The sequence below is a fragment of the Trichophyton benhamiae genome (assembly GCF_000151125.1).
Source record: "Trichophyton benhamiae CBS 112371 chromosome Unknown Abenha-G-c-208f01.r1, whole genome shotgun sequence".
Taxonomy (NCBI): Eukaryota; Fungi; Ascomycota; class Eurotiomycetes; order Onygenales; family Arthrodermataceae; genus Trichophyton; species Trichophyton benhamiae.
In genome coordinates, this window is record NW_003315095.1 from 144,399 (window position 1) to 166,674 (window position 22,276).

Sequence of the window (22,276 nt, forward strand, 5' to 3'; positions counted from 1 at the left end):
CTCCTTGCGAACAGGTCCTCGTTCTCAAGCAGTCAGGTTCACGCCGGGATACGTCTTTTTAATGACTTATGATTATGAATTCCCCGTCCTCCGCAAAGCCAAGGGTGGCACAAGAGCGCGCTGCAAGCTATAGCAACCCTCTCAGCAGGCCTGGAGTCCCCTCCGCCCGCGCTCATGGAAGAGCAACATCCAGACAGGAATCACCATTCTCACGAGAGACCACCCCAGTAGCCGAAGGCCGGCCTACTATAAAATCCATAAATAAGAGTCATGTCACTTCCAGCGAAGTGCGCACGGAAAGAACTAGCGTAGTGACCAGGGAGAAGATGCAGAGCAAGCAACGATCTGCCAAAGAGAATATTGCGCCAGGGAGTCCAAGGGACTGGGACAAGAGTCGCATGAATAGGGACCAGCATAGAAGCAATTCAATAGCTATGGTGACTGAAAAACCTCAGGTTGATGGTTTGTTCGCACACCATGATCCATCCAATTTTCATCCGCCAGTTACTAACTGATCCATTATCCCAGTGCCTTGGAATCCAACGGTCTCCCTTATACCTCATTCTACCGCGCCGCTTGCCAGTCGAGTTTCCATCCCACCTTTGTTCTTAGATGTACCGAAGGCGCTACGCCCAGGATCACTTCGAGATCTCTCTTTAGATGCGCAGGAATCAGCAATTCTACAAGACTTGCTATTTGTGTTTATGGGATATGAAGGCCAGTACATACACTACGCCAATGCATACAACCCGTCTATGGAGACAGATCGTTTGGTAGGGCCCTCGTTTCAAATAACTCCAGGACTTGATCCAAGTTTGAGAGACCTGACGATTGCAATGTTGAAAATGGCTACACACTACAGCGCAATGGAAGCATTTGTAGAAGTGCAAAGCAGATCGGAATTTGGGGCTGTCAATCATGCTCTATGCGCAGCAATACGGAAACTTCTCAAGGATTATTTGATTATGGTGGCTCAGTTAGAGACTCAGTATATCAATAACCCGAACTTCACACTGCATGTCATGCACCTCCATACAATGCCTACCAGCCAGACCCTTGCCCAGCTGTACTCTCTCGGGCAGGAGCTGTTGAAGAAGAATTCGCTATTGGCTCAAGATCCAGATGAGTCAATTGACGATTTTGACGATGTTGATAATATCCTAGAACAGCTTCGTGAGGGAGGGGAGCTGGCTCCGGGAAGCATGTCTAAGAAACTTTGCAAAGGTGGTAATGTGCTCGGTCTCATTAGCCAACGCCTGGCTACGTTCTCAGGGGACCCGGCTACCGGTGTATTACTTCAAACATTGCTACGAGAAGCCAGTCGGCCATACATGGCCATGTTGAATGAGTGGTTGCACCACGGTGGGATAAGAGATCCTCACGCTGAATTTCTTGTCAAAGAGCAAAAGGGTATTAAGCGTGATAAGCTTGAAGAGGATTATACCGATGAATACTGGGAAAAACGATATACTATTCGTGATCACGAGGTCCCTCCTCAGCTGGATGCTGTTAGGGACAAAGTTTTGTTGGCTGGCAAATACCTGAATGTTGTCAGAGAATGCGGTGGTGTCGATATCAGCAAGGAAGTAAAGGATGTTCCCAAAACATTTGACGACCCACGTTTCCTCGATAATATAAATGGAGCATATGCGCATGCAAATGCATCACTCTTGCATCTTCTCTTAACGAAGAACTCTCTAACAACCCGTTTTCGCTCCTTGAAACATTATTTCTTTCTGGATCGTTCTGACTTCTTCTCATATTTCCTTGAACTTGGTGCTTCCGAGCTTCGGAAGCCTGCAAAACATGTTAACGAAGGGAAGCTTCAGTCTCTTCTTGATATAGTACTGCGGCAGCCTGGAAGCATTGCTGCTCAGGACCCGTTTAAAGAGGATGTGAAAGTCAGAATGAATCAAATGGGCTTGACAAAGTGGTTGATGCGTGTCGTGAGTGTATCTGGAATTGACCAGGATAACCCTGAGGGGGGCATGGAAAAATACCAAACTCCGGCCCCTCAATCATCCGATAACGAGAAGGACATCATTGGATTCGACGCCCTCGAACTCGACTATCTCGTCCCATTTCCTCTTTCGCTAGTGATCAGCCGCAAAACCGTTCTCCGGTATCAACTTGTCTTCCGACACCTTCTATCCCTGAGACACCTTGAAACGTTACTTGTTAACTCATGGCAAGAGCATAGTAAATCTACCAGTTGGAAACACAAATCCTCAGACCGCAAAGTTGAGCTTTGGAAAAGGAGAGCATGGACACTTCGTGCAAAGATGCTTGTGTTTGTGCAGCAGCTTCTCTACTTTTGCACTGTAGAGGTGATGGAACCCAATTGGCAAATATTAATGAACAGGGTTAACGGTGATGGCACTGAGGCGACTGAAGTGACAGTAAATGGGACGAAACAAGTCAACAGAACTGTGGATGAGTTAATGCAAGACCATGTCGACTTTCTTGATACTTGTTTAAAGGAATGCATGCTTACTCAAGGGAAGCTTCTAAAGGTAACATCACAGGCACCCACAGCATGACCCGTACTAAATGCTAACTTACAACTGTTCTAGATTCACTCGAAACTCATGACATGTTGCACAATGTTTGCATCCTGGTCTGCGTCCTCATTGACTCGCAGCTTGGCCTCAGCGGATCCAGACTTGTCAGGGTCAGTAGATTCATCCAAAACTTATGACCCCTTAAGGCTTGCAAAACTAGAGGACACTCTTAAGCGATATGAGGATCATTTCAGCCGGCATCTACGAATTCTGATGGACAGGTAAGGCTATACAATTTCCACTGCAACGTTCAACGCATTAGCTAACCTTGAACCTAGTCTCAACTACTTCGCTGCTACAGAGAGTGTAGTGCTACTGAAGCTTGCTCACTCTCTAAGTGCAATAGGGAACGAGGAGTGATGGATTTTATGACTTATGGAGAGTTCGCAACAATTTTCGGCTCACACTATGCCGAATCCGGCTTGCTCTGATTTGAGAGGACCTGAGGCTAAATATAAATAATGCCTTCAAGCCCATTGATGGACACATGGCAAAATAATCAGGCAGATGACAAACCCCTTCGCGGCCGCCAGGACTTTGTTTATCTAAATAAATGCTGTCCTGGCTTAGGGATAGAGGAGGGAGTCCACCAGGAGTCAACTCACTGCCGAAGTTATTGGGAGATGGCCTTGACTGGCCGCGATGATATAGCCATGCCATGAAGGGAACATTAGGATCTGATATCGGCTGAATTCTTGATCATTCATGATGGACAAAGCAGCTAAATCAAAGGATATCAAAGAAGTTTATACCGTAGAATATATAATAAACGCCTCAAACTCCAATAAGAAACGATAACGAAGCAAAGGACTTCGACTATCATTTCAAATCATGCTTTCTCCTTTTTTGAGCGTTTCTTATCCTTTACTTTTGCCTCCGCTTCATCTTCAATCTTCCTTTCTTCACCCTCCTCAAGCCGTTTCCGCTTCTTCTTTTTCTTCTCCCCTGTATCCTCCTTTGGCGGTATGAAATCTTTCTCCTGCTCCTTCATCTTCTCCGCTCTCTTTTCCCTCTGTTTCTCCATAATCTCCTCCTTTCGAGCTCTCTCCTTGGCCTGTTTACTAAGGAAATATTCACCACTCTCAATCTGCAGATCAACCTTACTCTTCTCCTGAGCTGGTGGGAATGGTGTGTAAACCTTCTTAGATTTATCTGTAACTTTGAATGGTTTTCGTCTCTTGCTGAGAGTCCGTTTCTTGAGCTGCGGAAGAAACCTGTCCCATGATTCCTGCGCCAGTTGAGGATCCTTAGCGAGTTCGCGTTTGATCATTAACTCCTTGATGTGATATATGGGGTGGATGTTGTTCATGCAATCTTCGACAATTCGCCGGACTTCCTTCAAACCCTTGAAGGGACCCATTGCAGCAACTGTGTTTCCCTGGACGAGTAGATATGTACCCGTAAGAAGCTCAAGGGCTTTCAGCGTTGACCCGGAAGGTCCCAGAATGCGCTGTCTCCGTTTCACGAACCTCTCCTTGTTCCGGACTAGATTACGAATCTTGATGATGTCGCATGCAACGTCATCCTCGAGAATTTTCAATGCCTACATGCATGATGGTTTAGTTATACGCCTTAGATAATAAATACAACGTATATAAATTTGCAGGTTTTCTTACTTGAGGGGCTGGAACACTTCTCGCAAGGAGTTTGATAAGGTCTCTTGCTTTCAAGATAGCAGCAGGGTCAAATGTCTTTCGGGTGGTCTTGACGGTCATGCTACCCTCTACAAGATCAAGGGTGCAGGCGATACCGCTCTTCTCCAGCGCCTTGGTTACCAACGGCCATACCTCTCGAAGATATATTTCTCGATACTTTGGGAACAGGCTGACGAAAGAGGATTCTTCCGTGAATGTACCGCCGACATTATCGGAGGGTTTGAATTCTTCAATCTATTCGTACCAAAGGGCTGTATTAGTAAAGAGGTCGCATGTAAACGGTCGGAGCGCAATATACCTTCCATTTGTCAATATCATCTGTATCCCAAGGCTTATCCCTCTTATATGTTGAAGGCATTGTGTTCTTATCACAGAACAGACCGCGCGTGCCCTCTTGGTCTCTTCCCGCGCAGCTTGAGCTGTTTCGATATCGTGATGAAGATTAACAGAAAGCAGCTTGGATGGGAAAAAAAAAAAGAGAGAGCAAGCTAGTTTAGGAAAGTAAGCCGAGACCCAGCCAACGGTTCCCAAGACAGAAGGTTTTACGAGGATTATGTAACATTTTACACTATTATCCGTCTCACGTGCCGTACTTGCCCAAGCAGGCAAGACTATGCGTGTGCTACGCGCTAAATACAGCCAAGCTTCGCGTGACCCCACTATTTCTAAGCGACCGCGGTTCCTAGCAAGCGCCGCGAACCGTTGCTTTGGCACCGGCTCCATGCATCTTATTTCGAAGTCATAGCGATTCAGACAGAAGGGATAAGGGAATAACACGCACACAAACGCCGAGGGGGAAGCTTCCTGCGCTGCGGCTGCATTTGATGCCAGCACCGGCACGTACTTCGGGCCCAAGCGACGGAAATTTTACCGCATGCAGGTCCTCTGTCATTCGTTAGTTAACGGCTCGGGAACAGCGATCCACCTTGATCAAAGCGTTCTGCTGGCCCACTGCTCGATATATTAACAGACGGGGGGTGGCATCTATAAATGATTTATGTGGCCTATGTACAAGGAATCCAAGGTAAGATGGATTGCCTGATCTATTATCAGACAAGAGCCCTTCAATCGAAAGCCTTGAATCGAAAGCCTTGAAGGGCCATCTGGATGAAAGCTGTCAACAGTTGTGCGGAAGGAATTGACGGGGGTATTAGCTCGTTAGCTGCCGACTCTTGGAAGCACTCCTCGTTAGCTAGTTAGTTTACTCTGTACTCTTTGGACCCAAGGTTCCAAGACTAAGGGATCGCCACGGACGAGTTAGTCTGATGCACATCATAAAAAGAACATGGTTAGAATGCGAAGCAGAGACCACCTAGAGCAGAAGGCGGTGCAGGTGACAACGAGATCAGGTTTCCATAGCTCACTTTAGGTAGCGAAGGCTGTCAGACGAATAAGAGAGAATGGCAATATCGTCCTATGCTGCTATTCATCAACTAATAAATAAACATAATTAGCATAAGTAAGGCCAAAATAAATGTTAATCCCGAAGTTTGATACTCACCTAGCGCCAGCTAACTTGGTACACTGTCCAAAGTATAATGCGTCCCAGAACCTTGGGAGGCTACATCTCACATCAACACGCAGACGAAGCCGTTGCATCAAGACCTCAGCCTCCTTTCCCGTCAAAATATTCACAATTCTTAAGCCTCCCTGCTGCAATTCCAGTCGATAGCTAAGGCGTCACATCGTGCTGAGGCTGTGGTGTTGAGCAGACAGGACGTCTGCCAGCCTACCACCTTGACACTCTCCTATTTTGCTTGATTCTGAGCCCCCATCCATTATTGTCAGCAACCTGGATTTTATAACAGCAAGAGATCTGACTGCAAGACTCAGAATTTGATTTCGTGAACGCCTATCAAGCGTCTGTTTCGAGGACCGCTTCCTTCGTTGTCGAACCGATTGAGTCGTCGGGATGACCAGTTCATCCATCCAAACCCACCTAACAACTCCTATTCAGCCTACCATGTTTCTCCGGACAATCCAGACATAGTGAAGTCTCGAATGATATTCGTTTCATCGACGCTCATTTGCCAAAGGAAAAGTGAAATCTTGACCTGGCTTCGGCGCTATATTATTACCAGCGTACCCCGACCGCAATTCCAGCACATCGCCACATTGTGCGGCTATAGTGCCCGTCCCAACACACAAAACGGTGTCTCTGACGTTGTGGAACAACCATCGACACCCCAATATTAAACGAGTTAATGAATTTTTGGCTATCCTTGGCTTACCGATGATGTATAACTAAGCTCAGGTCCAGATCTTAGGTCCTGAGCCTGGGATCTGTGAGAAGCCATGAGAAATCATCAAATATCTCGCGAGAACGTGTTTAAAACACTCAATTCGTTTCTCCTTTCGTGTTCTTGGGAGAAATATATTTCAATCTCGACGTGGAATATCTACAGGGCTATCAGAACAAATAATCAGAACTGTCTGGCAGACTCTACCCCTGGACGAAACTTTATAGGTCACGGTTTCCGCCCGATGCAAACATACCTGCAACGTCAGATTCAAAATATCAACCTAGCCGATAGAGGCTACTTACAGAGGAATATATGCCTTCAGTGAGGGATCATCTGCTTCTTGCCTAGCACCTGTTAAAAGTTCTTGGAACTCAACCTCAGACATGTCAAGCCCGTGCATAAATGGATATAGCCCAAGTGATTCCAGAAGAAGATGAACATTCTTTCGGTTCGCCTCACCGATAGCCTTCATCCTCGGATCTGGTTATCAGTTAGCTGGATGCCGTGGGCCAGTTGATAGTCAATGTGGCTGCGAGATCTTATGGGTCTTACCCGTTGACCATCCAGATAGGGGCAGAGGTATCATTTTCGATTCGATATCAACAAGGCCAGCTGAAGCCATTAGACCAGCAAGTTTCATTCCACTTCGAAGATCTTTCACGCCTTCTAAAGCGGCAATATAACTTGTGCTCCATTTTCTCAGGCAGTTGCTTTCGGTCAGTGCTCCGTTGTCCGACTGGACGTTAAAATATACTTCAACCATTTGTGCCCAACCGCCTCGTTTCAAGCATCTAATATTATATGGTACTCCATTCAGCACAAACCGAACCTATGTTGTGGAAGTTCCTGCCGTTTATACCCTCCCAGGACATTCATCTACTCACCTAAAAATATCACGGAGATAGCGTGGCCATCTTTCCTTATCGAGACCGGAAGCAACCAGGCGCGAGTGAACCAAATCAAATTGGTTTGAACGAAAAGTGAAAGTGCGGTTTAAATCGTCAACCTAGTCAGTCCACGGTTAATATACAATGTTGATTGGCAAGCCTTTCAAAGATAGGGAACATTACCTGCAACCAAAGGTTATCCGGTGTATCATCAGGCTTCATATGGGGAGATACATCGATCCCTATTACCTTCGTGATGCCCTTTCTTTTAGTGGTAACCCTTTCCCAGACCTCAGATGGCATGGCTCACTTCGCAGTCTGGATATTGCTCAGCAACCTCCACGGCCCAGGTACCCGATCCGTATCCGCAGTCGAGCACTTTATCCAGCTGCTGGACTGGCGGGAATATAATCCTATCATCGAACACCTTGCTGAAAACTTGCTGTTCCAACTCTAACCTCTCGATCTCTTCCTAATCATGAATGAGCGATGTTTTGGTTTGTAAGGATTGAAGCAGACATCACTACGCACGTCGTCAATAGGAGCGAAGTATATCTGGTTGTCGAGCGCATATTTCTGATACTCCCGTCCCTGGAAGGTTATAATTTCCAAATGCGCGTTATCCAAGGCTGTGGTACCGAAATGAGGATCACTGTGAAATTTGCTATCAGCCATGAAGAACAGACAATGATCGAGAGACTTGGAGCCAATATTACTTCATTCTGACGGTGTGGGACTCTTTCTGAAAGTTTACTCAAAGGAGAAAAATTATTTTCGGCGGGCTTTCTCGATATAATCGATCCACGAGCTATGTCGGAAAGTTTAGGGGAATGATAGTTTGCTTGCGGAAGGCTAAGGCGACTCAAAATATAGGAGAAAGTCCTGCCTGTCGTTGATATTACCGCCGTGCCAAATTGTCACGAGGGGTGGAACTAAATGTTAGGCCATGGAGTCACCTTCCTGCTGACTGGCATTGATAATATCAAATCCTTGCTCAGCCTAAGTTGCGGCAAAGCCGATGCCCCAGGTAGATCCGGTCGTTGGTCATGTAACTTATGACCTTTCCGGATAACATTTGGGTTGGTCTCTATAATTGACAATTCACTGACACATAATAGAGTTCTTTGGACCGAGTACCGGCCCTCAGACTAGCCTTCATAGGCTGTCAGGCCTGTTGCGGAAGGTGCCGATACCTTGATGCACGCCTGAACGTGGATATCCACTATGGGCCAACATAAGCAAGAAATCTTGTTTCTCATTCATGGGAAGGATGGGAATATCACACGTACAGCGGTGGGTCCCTAGGCAACTCGCCGACGAAGTCGATGCAAAGATCGATCTGTTTCTCGCGAACAGACCTCTAACTATTACCCCAAGGCTGTGTTTACCCTAGTGTATGGATTTATTGGTACAGCAGGCTAGAGTTGGATAGAAAGATGAGCTTCAAAAACTTCCCCAGACGAGGATTCCTGGGCTAGCTGTCTTGGATTGATGCATGGCTGAAATACCCTAGCGAAAGGTATGGACTGACGACGAAGTGGAACCTGAATGCACCCGTTATAACGTTCCACGTATTCAGATCAGGGCAGCTCGGAATCGTGAATACCCATTTCCTCGAATTAAACCCCGTCGAAATATTATTACTGCCACTATTCGAATCTCCCAGTGACATGGACTTGGGTCGTTCAGTTACCTTCCCTTTCCCCGCTAGCTTGGATCAAAAGGGAAGGATTCACGGGCCGCTGTCCACTAAATCACCGAATATAGGATCTTCAGCGGGCCTTGATACTAGCTGCATTTTCCTGCAGCCATCAGAGGTATCATGACTAGGGAATATTCCGTCTTTAGCCTACGTTATCTTACTTATTCGTATGGTGTACGGAAACACATCTATATCCGACCCCGACAAGGGCTACTTCTTCTCTTCATGACAAACTATATATTCGAAGCAAGCTAACGCAGGAGCTGACGCAAAGCATGAAGTTGGTGGATCAGATCACCTTTTCACGGCTGAATATGTGATGCATGCAGTCCATTGTATATTGGAGATATTTATACACAGGGTTCGAAGCAACCAAGCACTCGCATAACGCGGTTTTTTAAACATGATTCTGAATGTTATTATTGACGAAGCACAGGACCGAGACAAGTTTATAATAATCATCACAGGGGCGTCCAGTTGAACAAACGGCAAAGAATCCGTATACGGTCAAAACTCGCTTAGAGAGAACGCTACCATCTGTCAACATGGAGGACCTCAGTCAACCTGCCAAAACAGCAGTCCAAGTTCTTCTCACCCCACGACATTGGTTGCAGGCCAAGGTGGAGCTGCACTGTAATGTAACCTGCACTCCTGAAAATGAAGGATTATCCGCCACAGCTATCACGAAAACATGTACTTGCATCAATACTAGTCATGGCTTTATATGGGGCGCGCCCAATGGCCAATGGAGTGAGTTTTCTGAGTTGGTAGCCATACTGATCTTATATATATTATTATTGGAAATTGCGCTCTCAGCAAGAGCAAAAAGAGGATCCCTGGCCTTGATCAAAGCTATCAAACCGAATCGGTTCAGTGGGAGTCTCTCACAGCTATATACATATACCAACCCCTTGCACTCCCTATACCAGCGCATCGGGAGACATCGTTACCCCCTTTCAGTGTCACATTAAACGGAGAGTTGAGATAGGAATGCTCCACGCATTTCGAACAACAGGATCAGCTAAGAAAGATGTGAAGAGCTTCCAATATTCATACCTCATGTCCTATGTGACGCCTACCTGCTACCATGGAGGTATGCAATAAAAGGTTTTCAGCTACGTTAGCCAGCGTGGGTTGTCAACCCCTTCAGAGTGATTGCCTTGCAGTCCCTGCGATAGCAGGGCCTCTTGACTACGTGCACCACGGGGAGAACGGGTAGTCTCGAATCTGGGAGATTCGATATCCGCCCTGTTCGTCCCAAAACAAGGGTTCTTCGTGCATAAGCAGGATTAGTACGTTTGACGGGAATGGACAGGCATCCCAAATCGAGAGATTCTTCCGAGCTCGGATTCTACCCGTAACACTTGGTAACCCTAAATTTCTATTCGTTTTCTGTCGTATTAATTGCAGACCATGCAGCTGCGAAGGAACAGGACAACCAGCTGTATTATTATTATTGCATGCTGACACCGGAGACATGGATTAGCGGTGTACTAGTGCGAAGTTTGTCTCCTTGCCAGCGATCAGGGGTTGTTTACATACAGGGCAAGGTCAACATCAGCGCTGGTCGTGAAGAATCTCTTCCTTGGGAGCAGTTTTCGTGCTACGGGGCACAGAAACGAGCGTACATATATGGACAGCTATCCTTTGGAGAAGCGAGGTTATTTGTAGTCAGGATTTTTATTATGTTTGACGTTTCAGTTAACTCATATCAAGGTAATAATGATACCGGGTAACGCTGATAATCATCACACATCAATGCATGGCCCCAAATTCAGGGATGCATATTCTGTGTTGCTGTATCAGCCTAGGGTAAAAGCAGCGCAGGATGGGGGAGCAATTATAGGGATAGGATTTAGGGAAATCAAACGCCGGCCTTGTCGGACAAAGTGTGAGAAGATATTTGAAATCACAGTCCCTTCTTCCCAGATTCCCTCTCCCTCTTTTTAAGAGCTCGCTTACGAATAGACTCATGCATCGATTTGTTAAAGCCTATGACTGTCTTACTTATAGGCCCAAGGAAGGTGACAATGCTCCAGGCCATCAGAGCGTGGCTCCAGTATGGGACGGAGGTGTAAGCATAGGAGAAGAGCCCCCCACTTCGCCCAACATGGCCGAGGGTAGCACGGACGAAATCTCTTGGGTTTGGGATAGTCATGCTGGTTTTTCTGATCTTAGACATGGCGGAGGTGACGAGGTAACTTTGGGTGAGTTGAACAGTGATCCCGTAAGGTTCTAACTCGGAACCCAAAGAGCTTGACCATTGTTGGAGGAATGCCTTGCTTCCCGAGTACGTAGCGAGCAGAGGAGTTGGGAAAAGGCCACCGAAGGATCCCATTGTCAAAATCAGCCCACGCTTCCGCTCCATCATGCCTGGCGCAACCAACTGAGTGACCCGCAGCGTACCAAGGCAGTTGATAGTGATGATATCCTCCATCTCTTCCGGGTCAGTAAGAACGAATGGGACTGGGATGGAGTGGCTAAGTCCGACGTTGTTGATAAGAATGGAAATATCCATTCCCTTGATGATTTTCTTTAGCTTCTCGTAATCGTCATCGTCGTTATGGGAGAAGTCCATGGCCATAGTCTTGGTTTGGACGGAGGCATTTTTCTCGCAGATCTCTCCGGCCACCGCGGCAAGCTTGTCGGCTGACCGTGAAACAAGTAAGATATTAAACCCAGCGCGCGCCAGCTGGTGGGCGTATTCTTTGCCAATCCCATCAGACGCGCCGGTAACCAGGGCCCAGCTGCCCCTGGGGCCGAACGAACGCAGCTATAGGTACAAAACCACTGGTCAGCACACTGCGCACAAAGAATAGGCTCGAGAAGGTCAAAGAAACTATCGTACCGGCTTCCCTGGAAGCACGAAGATGCTGAAGAAAGCTCGCAAGACGCCAAAGAGCTGCGAGGCAAGGAAGAGGCCTCCAACCGCAGCAACAAAGGTAGACGCAATTGACGCCCACCCGGCCGGTGGCTCGACGCGGAAATTATTGATTGTCTCACACAAGGTCATGTTGGCTGCCCGCTCTGCGCTATGCTCCCTCTCTCCCGGTGCTGTCTGTAGGATCGGATGCTGTCGAGGCTGTCAAGCTGGGAAGACGCGGCGTTCCGTTGGCTTTTGGCAGGCTCAGGTCAGCTAGTTAACTAACTAGGAGCTCTAGTTAAACGAATATTTACTTGCACACGCCAAGGCCCCGCGACTCAACCAGCCTGCCAGCCCCCTTTTCTACTTTGCCAACGCCAGCTGCAGATTTGATAACAGTCTATATTCCGTGAAAGAGAGGCCGAAGAAGAGCTGAGTCGTATAAGCAGCACTCAATTCAGGTTTACGTTTGGCTAGGATGGACGCAATTGCTGCTTACCTCCCTCAACATGCGGGATTCCTGCCCAAGTGGCTCCTCTTTGTAAGTAGGGCCTTGCTCAAGACAACAGCAGTATAGACAGAGAAGAACTCAAGCTAATACGCTCCATTGCATCTGCAGGTCTCGGTCGTATCGTCTCTAAACACCTTTCAGGCATTCGCCAGTCCAGCCTATACCGGCCAGCTCTACTCCGCGGCCCCAGTGACACCTCTATCCTCACGCAAATTCGGAACATGGACGTTCTTATCCTCTGTTATTCGCATGTACGCCGCATATTACGTGTCTAATCCTCAAGTTTACGATCTTGCCATGTGGACTTATGGAATTGCACTGGCCCATTTTGCCAGTGAATGGCTGATTTTCGGCAGTGCAAAGGCACAGGGGAGGTTTATCAGCCCTTTGATCGTAGCCAGTTGCAGTTTGACATGGATGTTCACCCAGAGAAGCTGGTATCTGAATCTGTGAAGCCCGGTCATTAGAAAACAAAGGACGAAGAAGAAATGACTAATAGAGACACTGGCATTTTTTTTTCATGGAATGTTTGTATGACACGGTACGGCAATTGATCGTTGCCTTGGCTTGTGTTGACTGTATTCTAACTCTAGTTTCAAAAGCCAGCTAGTTGAATCTACAAAAAAAAGAAGAAGAAGAAGAAGAAGAAGAAGAAGAGGGAATTTTCTCTGGATTAATTCCTACCGATGGCTCAATATTAAGTCTTCAATGATATCCTATATACCAGTCAATACCAGTCAAGAAGGTAATATCCTGGGGTCAAGCGTTAGAGCCTCTTTCTATACAGCTCTCCCGCGCAGTCTCTTAGCCTTGCTGCAGCTTGCTCTGGCGTAATGTCACGTTGAGGTTCTGCAAGCAATTCATACCTAAAATAAGAGTGAATGTTAGCCTTTAACTCCTTCCTGGCTGAGAACAGGCAAGCAGAGAATCCGGTATGCTGACCCTACTAAGAACTTCTTAACGGTAGCGCTCCTCAGTAGCGGTGGGTAAAAGTGAAGGTGAAGGTATGAGCAGGCAATCTCCTCTTCCGTGCCGTCCAGCGGAGCCTGGTGAATACCCATACTATACGGGAAATGGGTTTTGAAGAGATTATCATATCGACGGGTTAATTCAGCAATTGCCTCCGCTAGATGCTCTTTTTCTCCTTGGTTCAAGTCTATCAATGCCCTTTTATGTTGTTTGCTTATGATCATCGTCTCAAAAGGCCATACAGCCCACCATGGACAGAGGACTAGAAAAGTGTTATTTTCAAACACTATTCGCTCCTTCTTTTCCATCTCGAGCGAGGCATAGTCTTCGAGCATATGGCTGCCATTGTGCTCCTTGCAGTATTTCAACATCTGCGAGAGCTCCTTTGAGGGTTCTTCGGGCAGGGAGCTAGTTGTCCATATTTGACCATGCGGATGAGGATTGGAACACCCCATTGTTGCTCCCTTATTTTCGAATATTTGCATATATCTATATTGCTCCCTTGGACTAGATATTTGCCTTGCTGGTGAGTCGGTTGAAATCCCCGCAATTGCATCCGATTTGTACAGGCATGATTTTGGTGACAGATGAAGTGCGTAAATATCCGTCCAAACCTCTATGATAGGGACAATCTCCTGCGGCAAGAGATCTGCAAGTGTGAGATTGTGTTTGGCAGAGAATGTCAAGACATAGCATCTGCCCTTGACTGGCTGGGCTTGGAGAAACCGTGTTGATAGGGACGCTACTGATTTATTTAGCAACAAAATGCACACTCTACAGCCATCAATGGTATCAATGGTATGAATACAGTCTTCAAACCGACCTTTATCGTCCGTCTCATAGCCTGCCTGGCTCTCCTTAACAGCGCTATAGTCGTTAACGAAGACAAAGACCTTATCGTACTGCGGATTTCGGTCGCCTTGCGCTCGTTTGTTTCCAGGGCATAAGTAACAGTTTTCATCGTACTCCGGAAGCGTAGACTTGGTTGGTGCTTCTTCTTGACCCCTATCACACGGTAATTGTCAGAAAACAAGACGCTCTTTTCCCTTTTCAATGCCTATCAAATTGACTTACTGCCATGGTCTTTTCGTCCGATGTGGGGAGACGAGAACATGCGAGTTGGTAAGTGGGTTGTATCTCCGATGCGATATGTCATCTAGCACCGAATTAACCATCTTTTCATCCAGCTATCTACTTTTCTCTGATTCCTTGCTGAGTTTCTCAATGCTCGATGTCGTGGAGACGTTTGCGGGAGGTTAAAGAAAAGAGGCTGCTCAACCCCCACCAGTTATAACGTCATAACTAACTACTTCACATACCTAAACGGTGTTTATTCCAAGACTCTCTTGAAAAACAACAGCATGTCAATAACGACATGCCAAAGAGCTTGAAGACTGGCAGCTGCATTACATAGTGACATTTCGTGTTGATACCCTTCTTATCTTAGATTGCGTCGCGATCCCTGATTCTCATGCCAGTTGATGGTCATAAAGCATACCAACCAGCCCAGATTCCAAGGACCTTCCTCAGACTCAGGCCCACGAAGCCTGGAATGATCTATTAACACTTTAGATTGCTATATGAGCTGATGATACCCTATTCCCTGACCTTAAGATGAAACAATATCACTCCGGCTGACTCCTGATGGCCCGATTCATGGGACCATCCACGCAAGCTGAAATACGATCGATATTTGCCCGACTAAATAAAGCATATAAGAGTGACATATAGCAAAGAGCCAGGTGATATGACAATAGCAGCTCGAGTTCACCATATTTGTTGCTGCAAGACATCACAGTCTTGCCCCAGTACTCGTCACGTACGCCCATACCCATGGAGCTGCTTTACCAACAGGCCATAAAGGTGGACCAAAGACGGGCAAGGGTCAGGACAAAAGTCATATCCCTTGCACTAAGATAAGACACATTCGCAGCATACTGAGTGTTTCGAGTGACCGACAGGAAACAAACCAGGGTTCATGATCAATCGATCACAGCAGTTCGAAAGGAGATTACTGAACACTTCCTCTCATAGCCCCAGGGGATGACCCTTGGAGGGAACACCACCATCCCCTCTATATATGCAGTGAATCATGTGTGTATCTGCATGAAACTTTACGATATGCAATTATGTCACTGTTATGCAGTACAAGGAAGGGCCTAGCCCTAGCCGTCCGGATATCTTGCATTGCCTTTTCCCGTGGTGACCTAAGGTTGCATCAAGCAGGCACACACCACAGCTGGGATTGATTCATGCCAGCTGTCAACGAGAGGTCTCGCACCAACGCAAACGTGAAATGATGACTGATAACACAACTCTCCGCGCTACCAACTCCTTCCGCTCTCACTCCTTCCACTCTCCAGCAGACTCCTATTAATAGGCAGATGCACAGCTACTACGATTCAGCCGCGCGGGGCTGGACAAGCTTAAGCGACCGTTTACTGCGTACCCGTAGTGGTTCAAAGTCAATTACGGCGGTGTTAGTGAAAAGGGATGCTCGGAGTTGTCAGTTTTAACTACTGGTCAATGCCAGAAAACAAGCAACCATAGACCCCTGCGCATCCGTCAAGTTAAGCGAAGACTAATCAATACATCTATCGATATCTATTATTGACTGCGTGTGTGCACGTATTTAAGTGATCATGTCCATGCCGGTCCCTCATGGGTTTCCACCTCCGCCATTGTTAAATTGACCAGATCACTGCAAATAGATCATGCAGATTCCTCCACCATTCTTACCGGGCGAATTACCAACCAGCTCACAGAGTACAGAAAGAGAAAGAGGAAAGAAAATAAGAAAAAGAGTTTGGGTAGGATCCTCGTCGAAAGGAGGGACCAGGCCTTGTCAGCTACACGCATCTGGATCCTGGTATAACGTGCTGTTTAATGCTTCTCTATCCCTGCTTGATCCGTTTAGGGAATATGCAAAGAGTAGTTTGATTCGACGACGTGCAAAGAACCAAGGATATGTGCACAATAACACGAAGAGGGAAGAGTCCTGCTTTACAATAAGTCCTACTTTACATTATCTTCAGGTGCTGGGCTCGGAAGGCTTCTTTTGGACATTTTTCCCCTTGCAGCGCAGTGAATGTATAGAGAGATGGAGAGCCAAAATATGAAAAAAAGAAAGAAAGAAAGAGGCCAGAAGGTAAGCAACTAACTAACTCTTCCACCCTCCATGCAGAGATCTGAAGGGGAAAAAAGAAGGCTCACAGTGGCAAACCCCCTTCTCCGCTCCATAGTTGTTTTCTCGAATCAGAACAAGCGAGTGACAGCCAACCCTGCAAGCAAAAAGTGAGACTGCTTCTTCACCTCGCTCGTCCGACGCTCCTGTGGTTCCATCGAACTAGAATAGCTCCCTAGGTAGGTCCGTACGTACGCTCTCCTCTGGCGAGTTCGATCAACAAACAACCTTGCGTGCCATAACTAGCTGGTCCCGTGATATCAACTTCACGGGCGTCCAGCCTTCCCTACCACGGCCACTTCCAGACACCCCCTTTCGCTGCTTTGGTGCATTGGATTTATGCAGAGGAAGAAAGGTCGATGAGATAGATGATAAACTTCCCTCCTCCATGTGCATGTCATTGCAGTAAAGGTTACGGAACGAGGAATAGGGTTCAGCCTTGCTCGCCAGCTTGCTAAAAAAAGGTCCAAACAGGACGGTCTCAGTGCTATGGGCTTTGGCTGTGTCTGCCTTCAGCAAGTCGAGGAGCGAAGTCGAGATAGCCATGCATGGATGCAGCATTTTTATCCATCGACTATCGATAGACAGCGTGGAGCCAAAGCTCTTGGGATAGTTTCAGTTAGCTCCGCCGTTAAGTTGAGCAAGTGAATGAACTAGTCAAACTAGTTATCAAGCTGGTGGACAAACTAAACCAGAGAAGGGCAAAGCAGAGAGCCAAAAGCAACGGTTAGCTAGCTCGGGCATAGCCCTCCTGCGTTGCCTTTTGCCCTACAGCCATCCAATAGGCAGAAAGACCGATTGTGAACTCCCCATCGAACTTGAACCGAGAGGCAAAGCAATCATGCAGGTTAAACACAGCACCAGCACAGCACACGGAGCACGGAGACCAGGCAAAAGAAAAGAAGCCGACAAAAGAGGAAACGACGAGAAAAAAAAAAAAAAAATGAGAGAACCACGAGAAGGCCAAAATGAAAAAAAAAAAAACTCTCCCATGCCATGCGGCTATTTCCAGATTTTCCAGCGGATGTGGATGAAGAGGCCCGCACCGCATGTATGGATAACTTATAGTTAACTATATGCAATCGCGCATCGTGCGGAGGTTTGTCTCGTTCTCTCGCTTATACGAATGTGGTACGGAGAAACCCTTGACTGGAACAGGGGGGGCAGCACAGGCCAGGCAGGACATGATGGTTCCATATCCGCCAGTTACTTTTACTTATATTGAACGAGTGACCTACTCCGTATATCGATGTGAAATGGAATATGCTGTATGTACATACACTGTCAGCAGAGCCGTGCAGGACCATGGGTGTTGATCGGACAAGACCGTGTGAGAGTGAGCACCTTGTCGGCCCGGATGTCTGTCTTTTTCCAATGCATCCCAACCCCTCCCTCTATCGGCGCACGAGCGTTCTTGAAGATAATATGTTACGAGAAGGGAACAGGGATAAAGCATTATATTACCAGAAGGAAAAGAGAGGGAGAGGGGAGAGAGAGAGAGAGAGAAAAGAAAGGAGAAAAGGCCATGCGACGAGACCCCCTGCAGATGAACTATTTTTCCGATGTTTCTATTTATACTGAGCCAAACTCGTTAACGAATGATATGTGCAGGTTGACAGCTCCCTCCCATCATATCGTTGAAGAATCGTCTAGTTTTCGGCCTTGATCTGAGCACGAACCGGGGGAAATGTTTCTTTTCCTGTGCTGTCCTCGTACCTGTTGGGAAATGTTCCGAGACGGAGGTCGGCAGGTAACTAGTCATTAATCAGGGATGTGATTGCGTTTCACCGCGGTATCACAAGAAGGTGAAGAGTTGAGAATGAGTGAGTGAGTGAGTGAGTGAGAGAGAGAGAGAGAGAGAGAGAGAGAGCTGTGTTGTGATAGATGTCTAACCAACTAGTCAACTAGTTTATCAAGTTATGCAGTGCCCCCTGTTTTAACTATCTTGACTCTGCCACGCTGCAGCCAGACAGAGAGGAGAAGAGAGACTAACCAACAACCTCGACAACCTTGATCGGAAGCCCAAGAGAAACTTCCGGCGTATCCTCGGCGGCGGTTAAAAGAAAAAGAAGAAAGGCAGAGAGAGAGAGAGAGAGAAGGAAAAAAAAGAAAGGGTTGGTTTGGCGTTGTTGGGATTGCAAGCAGGCAAGAAAGCAAGCCATCTAACTAGATAAACAAACTCAACTGGTCAGTTATTTCATGCCTGAGCTGAGGCGTCTTTTTTTTTCTCCTCTCCGACAGGGCGTATCTATCTTCTGCATGGGGGGGAGGGGAAGGCAGGAAGACATGCACCCGCAGCTCCATGCGTTTCCTATTTTTGTTTCTCCAGATGAAGACCGAGACAAAACTGCATGGCATAACAATAATAATAGCATGGCATGGCATAGCACAGCACATCACCAACACACAACACACAGCAAACCTAGCTAGCTCTAGCATGAGCCTATCGGGTACAGCCAGGCAGAGAAGGAAGCTCGTATTGTTTTGGCGGTTGTGTTACACACGGAGTCGACTCCATGGATGGGGATTTGCGCAGCTGGCCATGTGGACGGAGGCAGAGAAAAGAAGAAAAAGAAAGAGAAGAGAGACAGGAAGAAGAGAGAGAGAGAGAGAGAGAGGCCTCCCCCCCCCCCCCCCTGCATCTGCATGCCCTTGCGCAGCGTGGACATGACATGTGGGAGAGCAGCGGGCGGGCATATGTACATACATGTATGTCAGATGTATAACCCGAGGGCGACTGCGACTTTTGCTGCAGAAGGCGGGGGGCGAGGCATTAACTGAAGAGAGAAAGGAGGAAAAAGAAAGGAGAGGGAGAGAGAGAGAGTATCTACTCTGTACACCTGATATGGAGATGACAGGGCAGGTTTATTATTGTTAATATTACGGAGTATCTGGATGGTTTATAGCTGGCACTCCTGATGTATCTCATCTCGTCTCGTCTATGCCTCAGGACGCAAGACGCAAGCAGCTAGCAGGAAACAAGGTTAAGCAGGAAATAAAAAATAAAATAAAATAAAAAGGCGTAATTGAACTAATTTCATGTCTAGGAAAAGCGAGTGTTAGATGAAAGTTGGGCGACGAGATTGAGGCTCTAGGGAGCCAGGGCAAGGAAGAACAAGGGATGGCCCTTTAATAATAATAATAACACTGCCAACAAGAATCAAGCTAGGTTAGTGTTGATATGTTATTATTATTTAACTATCAGATGCTTTTCTCATCTTTTACCCGAGGGTACGGGAAATCACTCATAAAAGTGAAAAAAAAAGAAAGAAAAAGAAAAAGGGGGTGAGATGAAGGGGGAGGATCTGAAAAAAAAGAAGGGATGGAGGACAAGAAGTTAAGGCAGAGCATATTAAGCTGCTACTTATTATTAACTAGTTGAAATAAGAATATTAAAGAGGGATAAGTGGAATAAACCTGTCCGAAAGGGACTGCTGCTCTGCCCAGTTCGAGGCCTTTTTCTTTTTCTTTTTTTTGAGGCTGGAAGAGAAAAAGACAAAAGATTACAGTTGACGCATCCCCAGCAAACCCCGAAACGCCGGGAGTGTTACTGTTGGCCTGGACGATGGATGGCCAGGCCAGAGGGATAAAGGGGGGGGGAGGGCCTCGACTGTGACTCTGCGGAGGGCGGAAGGGGGGGCGGCGGACAGAGGACAGAAGGCGAACAGGAAGAGGGCCGTCTCTGGAGCCCATCTTACATAGAGCCCATCTTAAAGCCCATCTTATCTCTGGGGCAAAGCTCCCAGCCAGGGCTCTTGCTCCGACTCCGAGTGAAGGGAAAAGAGAAGAAAAAAAAAGAAACGGGGAGGGAGGCCACGCCAGGATGGTCAGGGGTTAGGGATGAAGCAGAAGGAGAAGGCCGGCGCCTAGAGAGCACTTGGAGGGAACAGCTCTGAGATAGAAGACTGGAGAGAGTAAGATGGAGAGGCCCAGGCCAGGTCTTTTGGTCTTTTTGGCCCTTTGATCTTCTTTTCCGCAGTCCCCCCTTCGGAGCAGAAGAAGATGCATATTATTCATTTCACTTGGATGGCGCAAGCTAAGTGAAGTGCAAAAAAAAAAAGGGGAGAGGAAGAAGCAAAGGTCAAGGCCTTCAACTCTTCCCCTTCGCACCCCATGCTCTATTTCTGGACATGGAGAGGAAGTTTCTTTGGCCTTTGGGCCTGGTTAGACTCAGGACTAGCTGCGAGTTAGCTCGTGGTTAGTGGTTAGAGCTGGTGGGTTTTTAATATGTCTGTATGCAAGTCATCAGCTGATGGGATGCCACTTTTACCCGGAGCAAGCAGGGAGAAGAAGAAGAAGAAGAAGAAGTAGAAGAAGAAGAACAAGTAGAAGGCAGAGACGGAGGGAGATAGGGGATCGGGACGGAGGACAAGGCCGTTGCCACCCCGGAGACGCCGTTCAAGCCTGGCATCAATAGCAGTTGTAGCTATAGAGATGGAAGTGAGTGAGTGAGTGTGTGTGAGAGAGAGATAGGGGCAGCCGTTGAGTGGAAGACGGTCTGGGCCTGGGGATTGCCATCTGGTGTAGACGCTGTTTACCTCCCTCCCTGCCTGCCTTTGCTTCTTCCGCCGGCTAGTAAGCAAGCAAGCCAGCAAGCAAGCAAGCAAGCCAGCCAGCAAGCGGTAGTGAGGGCTATCAGCATCGTCATCGGCCTCATCGTCGCGATCCTTTGCTGTGCTGATCTGGACCCGACGAGTTGGTCTGGTAAAAGCTTGACAGGCCGGGCGAAGAAGAAGAAACGACAGCAACCAGCGAAGCCAAAAGCAAGAAGAAGGGCGTCGTACGGAGCAGCCAGCAGCAGACGCAGCGCCCCCCGGGTGATGGACGGGCTGGGTGGAGGAGGACAGGGCAAGGGATGGGCCTTGTTCGCTGCTGGCCTGTCTCTCTCTCTCTCTCTTCCGCTTCTCCCCCCCTGCGGAAGCTGGCGCAAGAGCAGGCCAGCCACCGGACGGAGATGAGATACGTGCGTATCCCTGGCCAGCCTTCTCTTTTCTCTTGCCGCTGTCAGTCAGTCAGTTCGTCGGTGACGGTGATGGTGACGGTGATGGTGAACCGTGACGGCTGATATCAAGCTGGTACAGCGGCTGAAAAAAGCCAGCCCCTGACGTGGAGCCCTGCGCTGCCTTGATGTCTCTGCTTTTCTTCTTCTTCTTCTTCTTCCTCTTCTTCTCCTCCAACTCGCAGCTTGCAACTCCCATCTCGTCCTCGTATTTTTCTTTTCTTTTGCCCCTTTGGCTGGTAAGAACCGTTTCGGCCACGTTGGTACTAAAAAAAGGCCGTCCAGTCGCCGTCCGCAGCCATGAGATGATGGGCCAAGGGTCGGAGCCAGCGACTTCTGGAGACTTTGGGCCAGGGATGCTGCCTCCTCTTAGTCCCGAGCTAGTTTTTTCGTTTTTCTCTCTTAGTTTATGCCCTTCCTCCGGTCGAGGACGAGGGCGAGCAGAAGCAAAGAAGCAAAGAAAAGGGGAAAAAGCAAAGTGGCTGCTGGCCAGACGGACGGAGGTCAGGGTGCGTTGTCTCAAGATAATCTTAGCATGGAGAGAGCATACCGCTGACGACTGACTACAGACTACAGACTACAGACTACAGACTACAGACAGAGAGCATAGTCCGTGCAAGCAGACGGGCAGAGAGGCTATATGCAGGCCTGCTCCCGGTGGTGATAGCAGGCGCTGATATAGAGAGGCCGGCCAGGGTCAAC

At 47.7% G+C, this 22,276-nt stretch overlaps 8 protein-coding genes across 8 annotated transcripts; 2 read left to right on the forward strand and 6 right to left on the reverse strand.

The window, feature by feature from the left end:
- Positions 1-74: 74 nt before the first annotated feature.
- ARB_01312 (uncharacterized protein) lies at positions 75-2,540 on the forward strand (the record flags this gene model as incomplete). Its single annotated transcript, XM_003012307.1, has 2 exons — positions 75-462; positions 661-2,540. 2 exons carry the CDS (start codon positions 75-77, stop codon positions 2,538-2,540), a joined length of 2,268 nt encoding a protein of 755 aa, XP_003012353.1.
- An 850-nt stretch (positions 2,541-3,390) lies between these two features.
- On the reverse strand, positions 3,391-4,574 carry ARB_01313 (uncharacterized protein; the record flags this gene model as incomplete). Its single annotated transcript, XM_003012308.1, has 3 exons — positions 3,391-4,104; positions 4,178-4,450; positions 4,515-4,574. The coding sequence occupies 3 exons, from the start codon at positions 4,572-4,574 to the stop codon at positions 3,391-3,393; spliced, it is 1,047 nt and encodes a 348-aa protein (XP_003012354.1).
- Positions 4,575-6,757: 2,183 nt separating this feature from the next.
- On the reverse strand, positions 6,758-7,222 carry ARB_01314 (uncharacterized protein; the record flags this gene model as incomplete). The annotated part of the gene is made up of 2 exons (XM_003012309.1): positions 6,758-6,939; positions 7,012-7,222. The coding sequence occupies 2 exons, from the start codon at positions 7,220-7,222 to the stop codon at positions 6,758-6,760; spliced, it is 393 nt and encodes a 130-aa protein (XP_003012355.1).
- A 3,735-nt stretch (positions 7,223-10,957) lies between these two features.
- Positions 10,958-12,061, reverse strand: ARB_01315 (uncharacterized protein; the record flags this gene model as incomplete). The annotated part of the gene is made up of 2 exons (XM_003012310.1): positions 10,958-11,821; positions 11,897-12,061. The coding sequence occupies 2 exons, from the start codon at positions 12,059-12,061 to the stop codon at positions 10,958-10,960; spliced, it is 1,029 nt and encodes a 342-aa protein (XP_003012356.1).
- A 1,245-nt stretch (positions 12,062-13,306) lies between these two features.
- On the reverse strand, positions 13,307-14,566 carry ARB_01316 (uncharacterized protein; the record flags this gene model as incomplete). The annotated part of the gene is made up of 2 exons (XM_003012311.1): positions 13,307-14,396; positions 14,466-14,566. 2 exons carry the CDS (start codon positions 14,564-14,566, stop codon positions 13,307-13,309), a joined length of 1,191 nt encoding a protein of 396 aa, XP_003012357.1.
- A 2,225-nt stretch (positions 14,567-16,791) lies between these two features.
- Positions 16,792-17,136, reverse strand: ARB_01317 (uncharacterized protein; the record flags this gene model as incomplete). The annotated part of the gene is made up of 1 exon (XM_003012312.1): positions 16,792-17,136. The coding sequence occupies one exon, from the start codon at positions 17,134-17,136 to the stop codon at positions 16,792-16,794; it is 345 nt and encodes a 114-aa protein (XP_003012358.1).
- A 1,955-nt stretch (positions 17,137-19,091) lies between these two features.
- Positions 19,092-19,591, forward strand: ARB_01318 (uncharacterized protein; the record flags this gene model as incomplete). The annotated part of the gene is made up of 2 exons (XM_003012313.1): positions 19,092-19,284; positions 19,482-19,591. 2 exons carry the CDS (start codon positions 19,092-19,094, stop codon positions 19,589-19,591), a joined length of 303 nt encoding a protein of 100 aa, XP_003012359.1.
- An 818-nt stretch (positions 19,592-20,409) lies between these two features.
- ARB_01319 (uncharacterized protein) lies at positions 20,410-22,182 on the reverse strand (the record flags this gene model as incomplete). Its single annotated transcript, XM_003012314.1, has 4 exons — positions 20,410-20,735; positions 20,846-21,576; positions 21,682-22,133; positions 22,174-22,182. The coding sequence occupies 4 exons, from the start codon at positions 22,180-22,182 to the stop codon at positions 20,410-20,412; spliced, it is 1,518 nt and encodes a 505-aa protein (XP_003012360.1).
- Positions 22,183-22,276: the final 94 nt, after the last annotated feature.